General features: G+C 34.2%; 1 protein-coding gene and 1 long non-coding RNA gene across 4 annotated transcripts in view; one reads left to right on the top strand and one right to left on the bottom strand.

The window, feature by feature from the left end:
- The window catches only part of LOC6048570 (zinc transporter 10), a 47,815-nt gene extending 28,906 nt beyond the window's left edge, over positions 1-18,909 (top strand). For all 3 annotated transcript variants that reach the window (XM_038252662.1, XM_038252664.1, XM_038252663.1), the window contains exons 3-6: positions 12,003-12,636; positions 12,702-12,833; positions 17,630-17,808; positions 17,876-18,909. In XM_038252662.1, the coding sequence (XP_038108590.1) occupies positions 12,003-12,636; positions 12,702-12,833; positions 17,630-17,808; positions 17,876-18,136 (1,206 nt within the window). In that variant the 3' untranslated portion in view covers positions 18,137-18,909. The remainder of the gene's footprint in view (positions 1-12,002; positions 12,637-12,701; positions 12,834-17,629; positions 17,809-17,875) is intronic.
- LOC119766801 lies at positions 14,159-14,719 on the bottom strand. The gene is made up of 2 exons (XR_005277140.1): positions 14,559-14,719; positions 14,159-14,484 (listed from the first exon to the last, which is right to left on the bottom strand). It is a non-coding gene; the product is annotated as an uncharacterized LOC119766801 (long non-coding RNA).
- Positions 18,910-20,446: the final 1,537 nt, after the last annotated feature.

Raw genomic sequence — 20,446 nt, 5'->3', positions numbered from 1 at the left:
CTACATAACCGACAAAACGACGTAAACGCCACGGGGCATAAGATTTAACGAAGTTTTTTTCAAAACCTTTGTTTACTTATAATATTTGGAGTGTACAAAATAAGGCTTAGGGTTCGTTTTAAGGCTCATTTTATCAAAATGCTATTTTCCCTAGATTAGTAGTGTCCCTACCAATGACATGCACCTATTACAAAGTATGATTTAACTTTTGGTTAGTTTTGCTGAGAGCTTTTAAAAAATCTTCTTCAGGTGGGGCAAGTGTACCATATAGATTTTTAGTGTGGAAAAAAATACGAATTGCTGCAACAACATATTTTATTTGGAAATAAATACATTAAAGTACTTAAAAACTGATAAACAATTGTTAACAAAAAATGTCCATGCAAAATATAGTGGGGTAATTCTCTACCAACTCACACAGCAGTTGCCACGACCCCTCTTCGATTTGCGTGAAACTTTGTCCTAAGGGGTAACTTTTGTCCCTGATCACGAATCCGAGGTCCGTTTTTGATATCTGGGTACGACCCCTTCCATTTTGAACATGTAAAAGAGGTGTTTTTCAATTTTGCAGCCTGAAACGGAGAGATTTTTGTGTAAAATTAGACGCCCGATTTGATGGCGTACTCAGAATTCCAAATAAACGTATTTTTCATCGAAAAACACTAAAAGTTTTAAAATTCTCCCATTTTCCGTTACTCGACTGTAAAATTTTGAACATGTCATTTTATGGGAAATTTAATGTACTTCGAATTACATTGTCCCAGAAGGGTCATTTTTCATTTAGAACAAAATTTTTCATTTTAAAATTTCGTGTTTTTCTAACTTTGCAGGGTTATTTTTTAGAGTGTAACAATGTTCTACAAAGTTGTAGAGCAGACAATTATAAAAATTTGATATAAAGACATAAGGGTTTGCTTATAAACATCACGAGTTATCGCGATTTTACGAAAAAGGTTTTGAAAAAGTTGGTCGTCATCGATCATGGCCATTCATGGTCACCCGCGACAGACACGGACGACGAAACAAAGAGAAACGCAAAAAGTAACTTTTTCAAAACTTTTTTTCGTAAAATCGCGATAACTCGTGATGTTTATAAGCAAATCCTTTATGTCTATATATCAAAATTTTTGTAATTGTCTGCTCTACAACTTTGTAGAACATTGTTACACTCTAAAAAATAACCCTGCAAAGTTAGAAAAAACACGAAATTTTAAAATGAAAAATTTTGTTCTAAATGAAAAATGACCCTTCTGGGACAATGTAGATTCGAAAAGTACATTAAATTTCCCATAAAATGACATGTTCCAAAATTTTTACAGTCGAGTAACGGAAAATGGGAGAATTTTTAAAACTTTTTAGTGTTTTTCGATGAAAATACGTTTATTCGGAATTCTGAGTACGCCATCAAATCGGGCGTCTAATTTTACATAAAAGTCCCTTTGACACCAAATTTCTATCTCATCACCGTTCCAGGCTGCAAATTGTTGAAAACGCCTCTTTTTCGCATGTTCAAAATGGAAGGGGTCGTACCGCCCTCCGTCACGAGATATCAAAAAACGGACCTCGGATTCGTGATCAGGGACAAAAGTTACCCCTTAAGACAAAGTTTCACGCAAATCGAAGAGGGGTCGGGGCAACTTTTCCCGATTTCGTGTGAGTTGGTAGAGAATTACCCAGTGATATTATGCAAATTTCCTTTTTTCATCAAAGTAATAATTTGTTTTCGTAAAAACGATCAAATTTTTAGTAAAATATTATTATTCAACCTAGAAATGAAAGAAACGTTTCAAATACATTCTAATCTGATGTATCTGAGTGATAACAGTTCAATTGTTAGCAAATTAACATGTTGCTTCATGCATTGTTCCTCTTGCCCCAACGGGTTGTTCGTCTTGCCCCACTATTTGAGAAGAACGTACAGAAAATCAAAATACATAAAAAAACAGATTTTTTTTAAACTTGTTCTATCAAAGTCTTAGTCAAGACCTGGAATAAGATGATTATAAAAAAATTCGACAGATTTTTCAACGTTTTTGATGGGTTATAACGAGCATTTCCTTAGCTTGTTACACTTGCCCCACTTTCCCCTACTTGAGTGGCTGTGTCTTAGGAACGAAAAGACTAATCTTGCATGTGTCTTAGACGAATTTCTATGGGTTTTCTCAACTTAAAATAAAAGTAAGTAAATCTTTCCCTGTTCCTGAGGGCAATACCCGTGAAGAGTATCGGGACCGGCATTTACAAAGCATCTCGGGTAGACGGTAGTAACAAAATTCATGCCATTTTAATAACAAATACTGTTAAAATAACAGAAAATGTTATAGAGCAACTCTCAACTAAATCGTCCGTTTTTGACCATTTTTATTTTTTGTATTTTTTTGTTTTACTCAAACTTTGTGGGGGCCTTTCCTATGATCAAAGAAGCTATTTGGTGTCATTGGTTCACCCATACAAGTCTCCATACAATTTTGGCAGCTGTCCATACAAAAATGGTACGTAAATATTCGAATATCTGTAACTTTTGAATGAATTTTCTGATCATATTGGTGTCTTGGGCAAAGTTGTAGGAATAGGTACACGGAAAAAAATTTGCCGATTTTTTTTTTTATCAAATTGACCATGAGTGACCATTTCTAAAAAAAATGTTAGTCTTGCTTGATTTATTTTGTTCAAAATATTTTTTTCGAAAAGATCGGAAAATTTTACGAATGTTTCATGTATTAACATTGAAAATCGGACCATTAGTTACTGAGATATCGTCATTAGAAAATGGTGGGTTGTTTTGGTGAGATTTAGAAAACTTCAATTTTCGTGTTTATTTTTCTTAAAGCGGCTCTATCTCAGCAACCCGAGGTCCAATCTTCAAAGTTTATTAGACAATTTTATAGCAAATTTACTTAACTTTAAAAAAAAGATATTTTCAGAAATGGTCACTCATGGTTATTATTATTATTTATCATTATTAATGAGCTCATGGTCACTATTTTTTAAAATTGAAAAACTGCAAATATTTCGCTAAAATCAAACTTTCGGTTGCTATATCTTGAAAACGGAATAAAGTACTTTTTGATTGCAAATTCAATTTTGCATTAAAAAATAATGTCAAACTTGTTTTTGCATAAAACTTCGATTTTTCCAAAAATCACTATTTTTCAAAAAAAATCTCGAAAATAAAAAAATACGTATTTTGAGAAATTGAGTTTTAGTGAAAAAAAATTTGATTAAAATCTGCAAATTTCTTTTTCCATGTACCTATTTTTTCTCAAAAGTCCTCAACAATACCTACAACTTTGCCGAAGACACCAGATGAGAAAATTCAGTCAAAAGTTACAGCTGTTTGAATATTTACGTACCATTTTTGTATGGACAGCAGCCAAAATTGTATGGAGACATGTATGGGTGAACCAATGACGCAAAATAGCTTATTTGGTCATAGGGAAAGGCCCCCACAAAGTTTGAGTCAAATAAAAAAATACAAAAAATAAAAATGGTTGAAATCGGCCGATTTCGTAAAGAGTTGCTCAACTGTAAAATTTTATGGTCAAAATGGCTTCTTTGGTTATAGGGTTACCGCCTGGACAAGTCACATGTTTTTTTTTAGTTTTTATCATAAAATTAAAAAGTCTTAGCAAAAATATTGTAAAATGCTTGAAAATAAAAAAAACGACATTTGCGGCAGCGGCAAAAAATTGTATTATAGCTTAATCGATACTTTTTCTAGCAGTGCTTCCCAATCAAATGCTGCAAGAATCATTTAAATCGATTAAGGTTGTGCATATTTATGCGTGTTTTTATCGTTGACTTCAACAAAAAAATCAAGTAAACTTTTCTATCAAAATACGTAACAGGGAAAAGCAAAATGGGATAACCAACCTAAAAAAATGTAGTAAAATTTGATCAGGGGGAGTCCTAGAACGACGTAATTATGAACTTTTTGTTACTGATATTTTACCTTAATCAAACAAGTTTACATAGGTCCTGTTAATCAAACGGATACACGATGATTAATCTAAATTTACAGAATGCTTGACAGACTTGGAATTGATAGCACGGTGTTGCATAAATGAATATCCAGTTGCATTAATCGCTTTTTGCTAGTTACAACACGCGATCACTTACGGCCGATCCCTGCGGTGGCAGTAGCACGTTTTAATTAAAGCACCTATTGATCAATGGTGGGATGAAACTGAATTTAATTAGATGCCATTGCTTGGGATTACTTTATAATTTACTTTGTTGGTTTTGCAAATGATGCTAGAATATCAAACAGTCGAAACCGATTGCAGTTTTATGCATCAAAATGCCATCTTTGTAATAAATCTCACAGCTGATGGAATCTGACCAACCCACCTGACGCGAGAGGGGAGGCCATAAATAATAAGGCACTTGAACCTGTGCTGGATAGTAAGGGAAAAATGTTTGCCGGTGCATGCATCACAGGTATTTGACGTTATGGTCATTATATAATTTCCCTCTCGATGAAGTGCTGTGAAAAGTATGTTCATTTAGTACCCAGCAAATAACAACAGTCAGTGGCATTGCAGTGGTGAACACGGAGGAAATTGTTACCACGTGTGTAGCCCAATGACCCAATGAGTACGTGCATAGGTTATCAGATTGAAAACTGAACCATTTTTATAGACGCACAGATAGTTTTTAAAGTTTAAGTCTACTTGTCTGTGCGTGTTGATGAGTGCTCCAAAGTGCAACACTTTTGTTGAGCGTCAAGTACTATGTTTATCATCGCATATCTAGCAGAGGTAATTGCGGCACAAGGTTCAAAACAAATTTTGGCATATTACATGAAAACCCTCGATAAAATAAAACAGGTTAAAAGATGCAAACGGCAGATGATTAATCGTAACCGGCGTTGTAAGAGCGGTTAGCAAACGCGTGCGTTGCATGTGTTATTGTTATTACAGTTTTAAAGTGGCACTCTGTTGTCGATGATTTTATCAAACGAGGAAGGAAGATTTGTTGTTTAGCGGCACGCAACTCTTGTTGAGAGTACACAGGATTGATTCAGTTTTTGTACCTTTACTGCGCATTATTTATGTTGATTTTATATCGTTGATTACGCAAACAGGAATTTTGTTAAAAACATTTGTTATCATTTGAACAAAATATCAATATAAAGCAAAAGTAAAAATGTAGATATTCCTACTTTTCTGTTAATGAATAACAAAATATTTATCTTAATTTAAATTTGACCATAATAGGGAGTTTTCATAAAGTATGCAGAGCTCATAATACCGTAAACCGGGGTGACTTTGATAGGATTTCAATTTGTTTTTAGAATATTTTTCAACAGGTAAGGTTTTTCTCAAGATTATTATTTTTTAAACATGTACTGGGGTAGACTACACAAAGTCCATGCACTGTTTCGGAAAAAAAAGTTTTTTCAATAATGTTTAGAAAAAAAGTTACGTTAAAAATTCTTAGTTTTAATGCTGGGGTGACTTTGATAGTCATAGTTTTTCTTGTTAAAATCATAATTAAGATATTCAAACTTTATTTGTACGCTAAATGTACCATCACTAAAGTAGCTGATATAGTTTTTAAGAAAAAATCAATGTTTATATTTAGTTAACTAAGTGTATAATCTTTTTAGCAAAATACATGTAAATTTTAGGTAAAATTGTTAAAAAGTCGGAATTTTGCCTGAAATTTGTTAAAACTAGTTTTGTTTATAAAATTATCGATTTATATTGCATTTTATACTAAATTCAAAGCCCGAATCACAAGTTTTCACATTTTACATGAAATTTGTTCAACTGAAATTGCCGATAAATTTGGAGATTTTTTTTAATTGTGTTTCAAAAACACATATTATTTATTATTTTCAAACTTTTTTAACCTTCTTCTAGTGGAAAATTCTCCAAAGAATCCGAAAATGCATTCCGTTTTCCGATTGAAAATCATGTTCATTGAGAAAATCATGACACTTTGAGAAGTTTAAAAAAATGACTTCCATCAACATTTTTTTAACTAAAGTTAACTAACTTTTTAAACTTGTCAAAACTTTATGAAAAGTTCTTCTTGAGGTACTTTGAACACTTCTCTACCACGGTCAGTATGTTTCTAAACCATTCCTTGAGTATTTTAATTGTACTCTTCATTTTGCGGAAAAATCGCAAACCTATCAAAGTCACCCCGTTTTACGGTATTAGAGAAATCAAATGCTTTTATATAAACACAGTAAAAAATAATGTAAAGTTGGAAGCTGTCATTTCGGAAGGTTGAATATTACCTCTTTTATGATGTAATTTTCCCTCAATTTAGACTGAAAAAGTGACATTACACCAGAATAGTGGTAAAATTACAAATTTTCAGAGGTAAAATTACACATTTTTTCTAACATAAATGATTTTCTTTTCTGTGTGGTCTAGACTCGAATATCCGAAGGCCTCAGATAAATTTTACTCCGGCTAATCAAAATTTCGGATAATCGAATCACGAGAAACGCCAATATGGCGGGGACGAAATATGGGAAAAATGCATTTTCTTACTACTATTCAAATTTGACTGAAATGGGTTCGCAGAACTAGAATTCGATGTTAAAAACAGACGTTCATCGGCACTCAATATCACTTCACCACATTTTGAGATGATTGCCTTCGTAAACCGGCAGAGTGAATCTTTGCTCACTATGCATCAAAACAAGCTTTAGTTTGATGCTTTTAATAATCGTTGTGCACTATGCAATATTGATTAGCAAAAAATGAATAGTGATTTGAATATCACAAAAATTTCAAGTGCTAAATGTGCTCAAATAGCACTTCATCACTAAAACTAGCGAATAAGTGAAGATAAAGGTTTCGGTCCCTCAGAGTGCATTGCAAAAAACATACTTTAGGCACAAAACAAATTGATATGGTGCCTTTTCCAAGCCACGGCCTTAGAAAAACTGTCAAGTGCTATTGAGTGCCGATGCACGTCTGGTTAAAAACAAGAAAATGAAAACCTTCGAAAAAATTCACTTCGGATAATTGAAACTTAGAATAATCGAATCTGAAATAATGAAATAATGAAATCCATCTTTTTTATTAACAACAATCAATAAATCTTAAGAGATAAAAACTCAAACATTCAAATTCTTATAACTAGAAATTCCAAGCGTCAAAAAATGTAAATGCATTAAGATTACAAAAAACTAATAATTTTAAAATAACTATGAAATCTAACACTAATTTAAAAAAAAATAATTTAGAAAATCTTGCAAATAACAAAAAGTTTAAAAAATGTGAAATTTTAATGAACTAGAATTCCAAAGATTAAAAAAATTAAAAAAACAAAAATAAGTTCGAGATTGTGGTCAAATCATTTAAAATTTTGTATTAGGCCGATGCAAATATTTTTCAACGTTTTTGTCCCTCAGCTCTGGCCGATGAATAATATTTAAGTTCGGGAATGATTTTGGTATCAAACGAGACATATTTCGAAAAAAAAGTTGCATGACGTTGCAACGCCGGAATGTGTCAATAATAATAAAAAATTAGGGAATCCAAAAAAAAAGCTGGTTTTAAAATGTTTAAACATGTATCAAATTCATGGAATTCATATTATCCAAAAATCCAACCATCTAGATTCTCATAACCATTAAGTATTCAATTCATCAAATTAAAAAAAAAATATTCTAAAAATTCATTTTTTTTTTTAAATAAAGAATTTAACAATTTTTCTCATTTGAAGAAATTTCAGAAAATAATTAATCACAAAAAATTATAAAACTTTAAAAACCTAACATTTCTTGAAACGCCCTAGGTTACGCAATATTTCAATATTTTATCATCAAAAAAAAGACATTTTTTAGAATTTTGGAAGGTTGAAATTTCAGAATTTACATTTTTAGAATTCAGAATTTCAATGTATCCAATAAAATTATAGATTTTTGGAATTTCAGGATTGGAGCCTAACATTTAGCTTAAATTGCTGATATCATGTTTACAACGATAAAGCTTGTTCACCAGTACACGGTGGGTAAGAAGGGGATTATTATGCAACTTGCATGCACCTCGGAAATTCTTTCTGGAGGTTGTTGAGGGGACTATTCTGAGTCAGAAAAATCAACTCCTAAAATATTCTGTCGGTGAAAACTGATTTTATCTTGATTTGAAGTTAAAAAATCTAATATATCACCTAAAAACTCAAAAATACATCTAAAAACTCTGTCTATCTCTGGGCAAAGATGTATATTTTCATCTAGATATCAATTTTAGCTCACAAAATATATTCCTGACATAGTACACCTTAAATCGATCCATTACTTGAGTCCCAGCGTCATAAGGAGGTATAAAGTAGTGCAATTTATAAAAAAAAGTATTTTAATTTGCTCTGGTAAATAAACTGTCATGTCTGAATTCAAAAACTAATGTTGTAGCATTGTTGCAAACAAAATGAAGAACAATTTTGTAAAAAAAGTATGACATCTCATCCATTTTCAGTAAAGTTATGTTTATTTTAGTGGGAAAATTGCTGCCAATTTTCAAAATTCTTCGATATTTAACTCACTGCTGTTATAAACAGCTACTATGATCATACTCAGTAGGATGCAACAAAAATTAAATTTTGGCGGTGATTCATGGGCTGGTTACGGCTGGTTACTGAGCTCAAATTCCAAATATGAGCTCGATTGAACTTAACAGGAGCTGGCGCTTTGCATTTGAATTTTTAATGGGATTTTACCAGTATTTTTTTTCAAAGATGTAGATTTTTTAGTCACTTTGGCCGCTGAAGCATTTTTTCAACATCATTGGCGCGTAGGACAGATCCTTGCAGATGTTTAGGTATATAGAACATTGAATTGAAGCACTCTGGAGCTCTCTACAGGTCTTCAAAATTTTATTTTTTTTTTTTAGAAAAAACGTCTCAGCAGAAAAGATATGCATCGCGCCATTTAATTTTGCTCAAAACTTCAATGTTATATAGATTAAAAAATCCGCAAGGATCTGTCCTACACGCCAAAGATGTTTAAAATAAACGCTTCAGTGGCCAAAGTGACTAAAAAATCTACATTTTTTGAAAAAAGTGTTTTCTACGGGTTAAATCTCATTAAAAATTCAAATGCAAAACGCCAGCTCCTGTTAAGTTCAATCGAGCTCATATTTGGAATTTGAGTTATTATGCCCACCGTAACCAGCCCCTGAATCACCGCCAAAATTTAATTTTTGTTGCATCCTACAGAGTATGATCACAGTAGCTGTTTATAACAGCAGTGAGTTAAATATCGAAGAATTTTGAAAATTGGCAGCAATTTTCCCACTAAAATAAACATAACTTTACTGAAAATGGATAAGATGTCATACTTTTTTCTGCAAAATTGTTCTTCATTTTGTTTGCAACAATGCTACAACATTAGTTTTTGAATTCAGACATGACAGTTTATTTACCAGAGCAAATTAAAATACTTTTTTTATAAATTGCACTACTTTATACCTCCTTATGACGCTGGGACTCAAGTAATGGATCGATTTAAGGTGTACTATGTCAGGAATATATTTTGTGAGCTAAAATTTGATATCTAGATGAAAATATACATCTTTGCCCACAGATAGACAGAGTTTTTAAACGTATTTTTGAGTTTTTAGGTGATATATTAGGTTTTTTAACTTCAAATCAAGATAAAATCAGTTTTCACCGACAGCATATTTTAGGAGTTGATTTTTCTGACTCAGAATAGTCCCCCCAACAACTTCCAGAAAGAATTTCCGAGGTGCATGCAAGTTGCATAATAATCCCCTTCTTACCCACCGTGCAGTACACTGCCCCTGATCGCATAAATGTCCCATATGCATTTTCATCGCTTATGAGTTATTGATGCAGTTTGATTCAAAACCGTGCGCTCTTTCACAACATCCAGTGCTTTATTTAAGAAATCAGAAGGAAATCTTATGGAAATTTGGGTAAGCTTTCTGGTAAAAATATTTTCAATCCATTGTACAAAAGCCAAAAACCATCAAAAACCCTCCTTTTTCAACATTTTTATTTTATTTTTAAAACTGCTGTTCAAAAGGATTGGACAAAGGATAATGGTCAATATGAAGACTTTTATGTAAAATTGTCTGGGGAATCGATTCCCACTATCGGGCCAGAAAATTTAGACATTTAGACCACTTTTCAAAAAAAAAGTTTTAGTAAATGATTTTTGCAATTTAAATGATTTTTTATTTTAAAAGAAACATACCATCCTGCATTTTTCGTGAGTCTTTTTGTAACATCTTAGACTATTTCTAAATAAAAAAAAATTATCAAAAAAGAATCGTGACATCACCTTAATATTGAACTTTTAAACTTAAAAATTAAAAAATGTCATCGAAGTGGCGTGTATTTTTCTTACAGTGTGTTTTTTCCAGAAAGCCCGTCCAATTTCCTACAAGTTTGTTTTTGAACACTTTTTGATACGATTCAACGGCTTCGAGATACAGTAATTTTTGATTTACAAATACATAAATATTTAAATAAGTTATCACAGCTAAAAAAGTAGTAATCCAGCTGCATGTAAAAGGCCTGGGTGTAAAATAAATATTGCATTATTTTATGCAATTTTATGTAATTTTACACCCTTAAATATGTAGCCCATCAGTATGGGAAACCTACTTGACCGAAATGTCAAGCTCATATATGCGTTTATCCTTACAGCTTTTTATCGGTCTAATGGCCGAGTGGGCTAAGGCGCCAGTCCTTACTGTTGGTGCTGGGTTTGAATCCCGTCGGTTGTAATTTTTTTTGTGTTTGCAAAAATTGTACATGCAGTATGTAATATCAAGTGTTTATTTTGACGGAAGTGATGTGCATGCGATTTTACCATCGGATTTTGTGCTGTGAACGCTCTTAGCAAATTTTTGATTACAATTGGCTCCATGTATACAAAAATGGCGTATATAGGCCTAGGATTATACTGCCGTTCTACGCATAATTGTCCCATGTCATTTTTGGACGATTTTGACTTTTTAACATTTTTAAGTTTAGTTTGTCGTAAACTTTAAGAAAAACTTATAAAATCTGGTACTTTGTTTGGAAACTCATTGAAAACAACATCAAGTCTGTTTGTCCCATCGTTAAACTTCTACGCATAATTGTCCCACCAAGTATTTTCTTATACGGAATCATCAGTTTTATGGGGCATTATGTCGTGTTTACCTGTTGTTTAGCAAGAGGATCACAAATAAGAGTGATACACTGCTAACTGGGGCAATTAGGGACACATAGGGCGAATAGGAACCCACGGGACAATTATGCGTAGAAACACAGAAATCGATCGAAAAATTTCAATCGCGTTTTTCTCAGTTGCACTTTTTTGAACATGGGACAATTATGCGTAGAACGGCAGTTATATGTCTAAAAAGTTTCATTAAAATCGGAGAGGGTCGGTACAATAGTATCAGCAAAATTCCTGATTTGAGCTGGAATTGCTCAAAAGTTAGATATCACCAGTTGTAAATTTGTGAATTCATAGCTGAAGGAACGCCAAACCCTTATTTGAACCCATAAGAGTAAATTACTGTTTATTGATAGTGATAGGAATAAAACTGAATTGAAAATTGTTCACATTTAAAAGTGTTTAGGAGGTGACCTCTCAAGTCATCTATTCAAAAAATCTAAAACTTAAATAAGTAAAAAAAATCAGAGAATCGCCAATTAAATATTTCTAATCATAAGTATATTTAATAATCTCCACCTTCAGGAATGCCGTTATAGCTCTCCTGATATTGATAAACGATTTTGCCAATTGTAGACATCACACCAAAAGTGTGATATTTTCACCCGCACAAGCAAATAAATAGCCCATCATCGCCCAATTTTGCCTCCCACCCCCGCACACAACACAAGTCCATAATCGATACCATTTGAATGGGAAATTAAAGATTAGAGGCCATTCCAATTTAGAGAGATATATTTTCCCCCCGACCACACTAAAGCCACGGGTTCATAATTGCCTCGACATTGATCAATCAATCGACGTTATCTTCTCTCTTTTTTTCTCTCTCTACTCAACTCCACAGCACAGCAAAAAGTCCCCACCGGCTTCGTCGGAGGCATGTCGGCCACATCGGTCCGTCTCGCAGAACTCGCTGGCCGATGGCAGCGAAGATCACCGCTTCATGGAGGTTCCCGTTCCGGCGGTGGGCGTTCTGGAGGCGCCAGCCGGCGTGGGAAAAGACGTCGACCTCAGTCCGGCGGTCGTGAAGGCCGGCGTCAAGGTGAAGGGCCAACAGCAGCGCGAAAACAGCCTCCGGAACACGTTCGGTTGGGCGCGCATCGACGTGCTGACCATGCTGGTCGTGTGCATCTTCCTGGCCTCGTTCTGCTTCTCGGCGGTCGTCGAAGCGCTGCAGACGTTGTCCCACATTCACCACCAGGACGCGATGCACTTTCCGATTCCGGTGTTGATCTTGGGCGCGCTGGGGATCGTCCTGAACGGGTTCTGCTACCTGTTGATCGGAGGGTACACGTACCACCAGGGCAGCTTCCTGTACATAACTTCCAGTGGGAACGTCGTGCTGGACCGGGTGGTGTCCGGCGATGGCATTAGAAAAGGCGAGCGGCGGCTGTCCGGGTCGCGAAAGCACGTGGCCGGCATGAACTACGATGTGCCCAAGCGACAGAGCGTCCGCGAGATGATGCGAGATGTGTGCAGTGAGTTTAAAACTGCGAAAACAAAAACAGTGTCTAAGAAATTCCTTTTTGCTTGTCTTCCATAGGTACGGTCTTTGTGATTATCTGCTCGATGATTGTGCACTACACCAACGAGGACGAGGACACGTCCAAGTTTGTCGATCCGCTGTGCTCGATTCTGTCCTGCGTGGTGCTGATGACGCTGAGCTATCCGTACAGTAAGTTTTGTTTATTTCCTCTATGACAACACCGTTTTATCGGAATAATATTTAGCGTACTTTCCTCGTCTTGCTTGAGTTTCTTGCTTGGATTTGCATTGAAGTCACTCACATTGAGTAACCATGCGTCTCCATTAAATTATTGCCATCAGAATTTGTTCTATGGAGTCACTTGGTGGCTTAGCCGTAAAGTACTTGGTAATAAGACTTGGAAAAGAAGATTTTCTCGGCATTACTTTAGATTTGCACAATTGTTTTAGTTGATTGTATTACACAAGCTCTTGTAACATATTTTCTGGAGAAGACTTGTCAAACCAGATAAAACAAATATTAAAAAAAAAAATAAAGTCGTCTATTCTTTATTATTTAATTTAAAAAGACAAATCTTAAAATCGGGCTTCGTCAGTGACATGAAATCATTTTTTAGTGGATTATTTTTTTCTGTAATGTGACATTTTTAGATTTTATACAAGGGGTGGGTAAAAAAACTAAAAACCTTTCGTAATTTCTGAATAACAAAAACAATTTAAATAACATTGTAAAACTTTTAACGTAGAATTGTTCTTAGATAGTTTCCCAACATTTTCCCAAAATATATGTGTGTGTGTGTGTGGTCCAATCCAATACCCGCTAGCCAGTAGCGATATTATGAGAAAGTATAGTTTGTATCAGGCCCAACATTTTCCCAAAATATGGTACTAAAAATGATGCTCAAAACATTATGCGGCTAGGTGTTTTGATTTTCCTACAGTCATGCCTCGGTTTAGCATCGCATTTGGGGATGCAAAACTGAGGCGTGCATAACTGAAGCACAAAGCTTATGGGATTTGGCTATAATCCTAAGAAAAATAATCCAAACTTTAAAAACAATGTGTTTTCGAATCGGGATGATATCAGCTATCCATTGCAACTATAATTACATGAAAATTTTCACAACAATACATATTTTTCCTGTATTTATAAAATGCATTTTTTTTTTGAAAAAAAAACATCTCAAGATCATTGTTTTTGCAATATGGGTATCAAATGATCGGGATTTTTTTCATACAGTTCGGAAGATTTTTTTTTAAATGCGCAAAAAATAAAAATATATAAAAATTGAAATTACAAGCCTACAAACTACGAAAAAACGTGTAATTTTCGGTCAAATTTGATGCATCAAATAACTGGAGCGTCAAATTAGACGTATAATTGTGTCAAAAAACCCGGGAAATTACACGACCCAAAATTATCCAAGGTCGTGTAAAATTACATTAAACGCCGTTTGGTTGAAACTTATTCTTATAGGAATCTTAAAATTTCTTATTGGATGAATAAAAACGTGGTTATATTATCTAAAATCAATATTTATTTTTATTGAAGCACATTTCAATTAATCACATCATTTTCACTAACAGCGCAAAATTTTCATCTTTTGTTTTTGTCCTGTCTGCCTTGTGGTTTTTGTCCACTGCCATTCTTTCGGAATGCCTTTTGTACCGAGGCGATCATCTCGCGGGAGGAATCATCAAGGTGTCAGCTGAAGGGAACTCACTATTTGTTTTAGCATGTTTTCACTATTTGCTCACTATCCACTCCGGAAACATCGGAACAGCAGCTTGCCGGAAATTTTTTACTTAGCTCTTCGCGGCGGTTTTGCGAATTCCACAACCTAAATCAAACGAAACGGATAACGACAAAAATGTTTAAAGTCTGTCTCATCATATCAAAAAAGATTAAACTTACCTCTAACAATGATTTGATGGCAAATTCTGACCAGAAAAGGTACAAAATTTATGAAAATTAACGAAAAATTCTACTGCGAAAATATTCTTTGCGGCAGCACACATGTTTTTCGTTTTGACGTTTCTCCACTCTGACAAGCGTGTAGTGGGCAAGGCGCGTGGAATTGGGTTTCATTTGATGTACAATATTACATCAAAATTGATGCTCTAGTTATGTGCATCAGATTAAGCATAAAATTGGGTTATTTATGATGTAATTTTAGGTTTCGCATAATGTCAAATCCAATAGAAATTTTATCAATTTACGTCAAAATAAACATAATTTTACAGCGAAAACACGTTTACATGATTTAATAATAGGTGCAATCAAGGATTACGCCAAATGTAAAATTCATTTTTTTTAGTGTGTAGGTTTCAACATTTGGATAAAAAAGTGTTTTAAAATGCTTTTACAGGCGTACAGTTGCTTTCCAATCATTAGTTTTGAAAATATCGAGGTATCGACGAATTTTTTTCCCAAAAAAATTTTTTTGTGGGACTGTACATTGGTATTTCATGAAAATTTAAAATGTTTCAAAGGAGTTCAAACATGCTAAATATGATTATAAACGCGGGAGAATGCATTTTAACTGGTTTTCAGCTGGTTAAACTTTAACATTTTGAAGTTTTTCGAAAAATATTTTTGCCTCTAATTTTTCAGGCCAACTTTGAAGGGGGGGGGGGGCGACATAAAATTTGAAAAATATTTGCAACGGCCTAAGTACTTTCGAAAAAATTATCAAAATTTCAGTTTTTTTACAATATGGGTGTCAAATGATCGGGATTTTTTCATACATTTCTATAATAATAACTAGGCTTAGTGATTTTTCACGCTCGAAAATTGCAAATTTCACGGGGACCACAATTTCAAAACACCAAATTTCACGCAAATTTCGCGGAACTTTAAAAATGTTCAAATGACTCTGAAAATCCTATGTCTAATATTCTCCTAATTTTCAAAAAAAATCCTCCTGGTTTAGGTGGGGCTCTACACATATTTTGAAACAAAATGTAGGGCACGCGTATTCTCATTTGCTGAACTGCCCTTTTAATATTCGACTAATAAAGCTTAAATGTTTTCGCTAATTTGCTTCTGTTATATCATTTTACTTTTTATTGAATTTAATATCAAAGCAAAGTTTTACAATCTTCTATGGTCAAAATGAATAAAATAATTTAAATTTTCTGTGACATTTAGCCAATTAAACATATTTTTTAAGGGGTTTATCTCACTTTTCAAAAACTAAATTTAACAATTTGTAAAAATAATATCATGTTTAACAAAATTTAAATTTTTATTCTAAATGAGAAAGGAAAACAAAAAAAAATATTTTTTAACTTTCACGAATCCACCGAAATAAACAAATAGTGTTAAAATTAAACAGGCCCAAAATGAAAATTTGATATGTTTTTAAAATATGATTCCAAAGAAAAAAAAAAGAATTAAGCTTAAAATAAAAGGAAATTTTAAGCCTAATTCTTTTAATTTCTTCCAAAACTCAACCATTCAAATAAAATAGTAGTAAAATTTTTAATACAACGAATGAAAATAAATTTTGCTGGTTTAAAAAACTCAAATACTGAATATTTCTTCAAATAGTTCGTATCAACTTGACATACATGTATATTCAAGCTTTTTAATTGAAAACTAACAATATTTAATGAAATTGTCTCTGAAATATTGGATGAAATATTTATTAAGTTATTGTTGGTATTTAAAAAAAAGGATTTGAGAAAATTGATAAATTTCACGAAATCGTCAAAAATTACTAACCCTATATTAGTATACTATAGGCAATCAACCATTCAAATTTGATTAAAATGGGCAGTGTTGGAATTCGAGCGAAAAGAAGGTAAGCATTTCTCGCTCGCGAGCAAGGGAGCGAACTTGTAGTACTTTTCTCTTCTCGCTCGCGCTCGCATTTTCGTTCGCGTTCTCGCTCTCGCCGCGAGCGCCTCGTGCTAGCCGTTCGTCCCAAGCTAGCAATTTGTTTATCAGGCTTATGAAGGCGAACCAGGCGATGGTATAGAGGTGTGACTTCAATCGATGTGTTGTTTTTTTTTCGTTTCTAACACGTTTAACTTCTCGCGAACGGGCAATTCTGGCTCGCGAGCTCTCTCGAGAGGAATTTTCTCGCGAGCGTGGAAACACCAACACTGAAAATGGGGTCGCAGAAAATAAAATTTGATGTTAAAAGTGAGAAAATAATGTTTTTTTTTTTTCAATTATCCGAAGGTCCATACAAACATATTTTTTTCTAAAATACGTAGTTTTGTGAAAATTTTGAGTGTTTAAAAAAAATATTACTTTTAAAATGTATGAAAAAATCCGGATACCCATATTGGAATAACAATAATTTTTGATATATTTTTTTTTGAGAATCATTGCATTTTCATCAACATACTGGAAAAATACGTATTATGTGAAAATTTTCATGTAATTATAGCTGCAATGGACAGCTGACATAGATGTTTAGTTTAATAATAAGTCTGTTATGCTCTTTAGCTCAAAAGTTGGCATTTTTCTTCACCAAAAAAATTTAAAATAATCAAAGGGGGTAAAGTTTGTTGAAATGTACAGAAAAAAAAAAGATTTTTTTTAAACGGGGCAACTAAAAAAATGAAGTTAAATAAAAATGTACATTTTACTTAAAGGTTTTACTCGTTTTGGCTGATTGTTAGAAAGATATGAAAACAAATTTTGAATCATATTTGACTTATCAGATGAGTGATGAGCTTAATTAGAAATATCTGTAATTTTGAGTTTTGAACGATGGAGCTTGATGAGTGATGTTCAATCCTTCTCCATTTAAAATAGATACACTGAAATACATAAAAGTATCAAATTCCTAAATTCTAGGAATTTTGCCTCCTTTTCTTATTGAGTAATCCAAAAAACCCAATTACTAAATAAGGAAAGGAGCCAAAATTCCTAGAATTTAGGAATTTGGTACTTTTTTTTTATTTCAGTGTAGAATTTATTGTATTTTATTGAGATTATAATAACAAAATACATTATTTCTTGTCTTCCAGTGAAGGAATCTGGCATGATCCTGCTGCAGACCATCCCGGACACGATCGACATCGAGATCTTCGAGCGCACGATGCTCAAAACCTTCCCGGACATCGTGAGCGTGCACGATCTGCACATCTGGCAGCTCAGCTCGAACAAGTACGTCTCGACGGCGCACGTGATCTTCGAGAACCCCAAGGTTAGGGGATGTTCTGCTGGTTTAAACTTTGAAAAACCATGCTAATTTCTTGATGTTTCCTTTCCAGGTCTACTCCGTGATTAACGACCAGCTGATTGACTTTTTCCACGACATGGGCATCAACCAGGTCACGATCCAGCCGGAATTCGCCTCCAAGCAGCCGGTTCTGCCTCTGTTGGCCGCTCCCCCGGTGAGTGCGACCAGCGCCCAGGACACCGCCGCGGTCAAGGACACGTGTCTGATGCAGTGCCGCGGTGCGGGTTGTCTCGATCGGCACTGCTGCAATCGTATCGTGGACAAGGACCAAGCGAAAAGTCCGACCAGTTGACGGCCGTCGTGACGAGTGGTCACTCGTCCTGCCATGGCCACTCCCACTCCCACCCGGAAGGATCGGAGCAGATTCCGATGGAAGTGCAGAAGCCGGCTCCGGATGTTCCCCCAACCGACTCAGTGTTAAAAGAGAGCAAGGAAGAAGAATCAAGCCCAGCTGAAATCCACGTGACCTCCTCCTCCTGCGCCACCACAAGCGAATGTGGCCACACCCACTAGAGTGAACTCTGCCCCCAGGTTTGAAAGCAAAACACAGGGTTGTCTCCTAGTACAAAATCAGCAAGACTGAACGCAATGCTTTTCGAAAAGCTAAATTTTACCCCTCCCCCCACAAAGTCCACTTGTTAACGGTCAGTCGAGATTTTACGAAGTGTGTTTCGTAGAAAGTCAAACGTTAAAATTTAAACGCTTAACGATTAAAAAATTTGTAAGAGACGAGTGTTGTTAAGAAAAAAACCAATAATAAATTGTGATAACTTTTACTTTCGCCAGCCGGAAGTAAGCCATATTACAACTACCCGCAAAACTACCAATACCATACTGCTTGAGTGTCGACGAGTAAGAAAAATACATTAATATTACGTTACGTTACGTTTTTTCTTTGAGTGAATATAACAAGCGATTAATTTTAACGCAAAGATTCTAATCGAGTTGATTACGATTGTACGAACGATTTTAACAAAAAAAGTCTTTATGTTTTGCATTTCTTCCAGCAGTAACATAGTGAGTAAGTTAAAGTGAAAATAAAAAATAAATAAATGCATGCAAAAATTTACACGTAGTTATTCAATTTGGTAGAATTGAAAGAAAATTAATATTATAATGTAAATATATGTATAGGAACCACTTTTAACATTTACACATATTCTTTTCTTTTATAATTTTGACAAAAATGGCATTTGAAATATTTTCAGCATATAGCCACTTCGTGCATTTAAATTTTCCTACGCTTTTTTCGGAATACTAGAGTTTTGGAAAGGAAAACTACTGGTTTTTTTCAACAAGTGTTGTTTCGCCAAATTGCCAAAATCCTCTAAATTAAATCGTCTAAATGGCTTTGGTAATGAGAAACTATTGAAACTTTTATTTTCTGAAAGATTAGTTTCAGTTAAAAACAAATAATATTTGATCAAGGTTTAAGAATATTCATATAGCTTTGTATAACATAATAATGTACCTGAGCATCGCAGAACGGGGTTTCTCTTCTTTCCATTTCAGCTAACAGCTATCTTCTGTTTATTTTGTTGCACTGATTTTCTAAAACGGCTTCTGTTTACTATCCTCCATTTGATTTCGATTTTACTCATTTGATTCTTTTATTTCTCAACGCTTTTCCACTCTATTTTACCAATTGATGCTGCTGTAACAAACTGTCTGCTTTCTTTTAATTTGGCAGCGATGTCAATTTTGTTTATCATGTGCCTTTTCTTTATCAGTTTTATGGGGCATTATGTCGTGTTTACCTGTTGTTTAGCAAGAGGATCACAAATAAGAGTGATACACTGCTAACTGGGGCAATTAGGGACACATAGGGCGAATAGGAACCCACGGGACAATTATGCGTAGAAACACAGAAATCGATCGAAAAATTTCAATCGCGTTTTTCTCAGTTGCACTTTTTTGAACATGGGACAATTATGCGTAGAACGGCAGTTATATGTCTAAAAAGTTTCATTAAAATCGGAGAGGGTCGGTACAATAGTATCAGCAAAATTCCTGATTTGAGCTGGAATTGCTCAAAAGTTAGATATCACCAGTTGTAAATTTGTGAATTCATAGCTGAAGGAACGCCAAACCCTTATTTGAACCCATAAGAGTAAATTACTGTTTATTGATAGTGATAGGAATAAAACTGAATTGAAAATTGTTCACATTTAAAAGTGTTTAGGAGGTGACCTCTCAAGTCATCTATTCAAAAAATCTAAAACTTAAATAAGTAAAAAAAATCAGAGAATCGCCAATTAAATATTTCTAATCATAAGTATATTTAATAATCTCCACCTTCAGGAATGCCGTTATAGCTCTCCTGATATTGATAAACGATTTTGCCAATTGTAGACATCACACCAAAAGTGTGATATTTTCACCCGCACAAGCAAATAAATAGCCCATCATCGCCCAATTTTGCCTCCCACCCCCGCACACAACACAAGTCCATAATCGATACCATTTGAATGGGAAATTAAAGATTAGAGGCCATTCCAATTTAGAGAGATATATTTTCCCCCCGACCACACTAAAGCCACGGGTTCATAATTGCCTCGACATTGATCAATCAATCGACGTTATCTTCTCTCTTTTTTTCTCT

This window comes from Culex quinquefasciatus, chromosome 2 (genome assembly GCF_015732765.1).
Source record: "Culex quinquefasciatus strain JHB chromosome 2, VPISU_Cqui_1.0_pri_paternal, whole genome shotgun sequence".
Lineage (NCBI taxonomy): Eukaryota > Metazoa > Arthropoda > Insecta > Diptera > Culicidae > Culex > Culex quinquefasciatus.
This window is presented reverse-complemented; position numbering and strand designations above follow the sequence as displayed.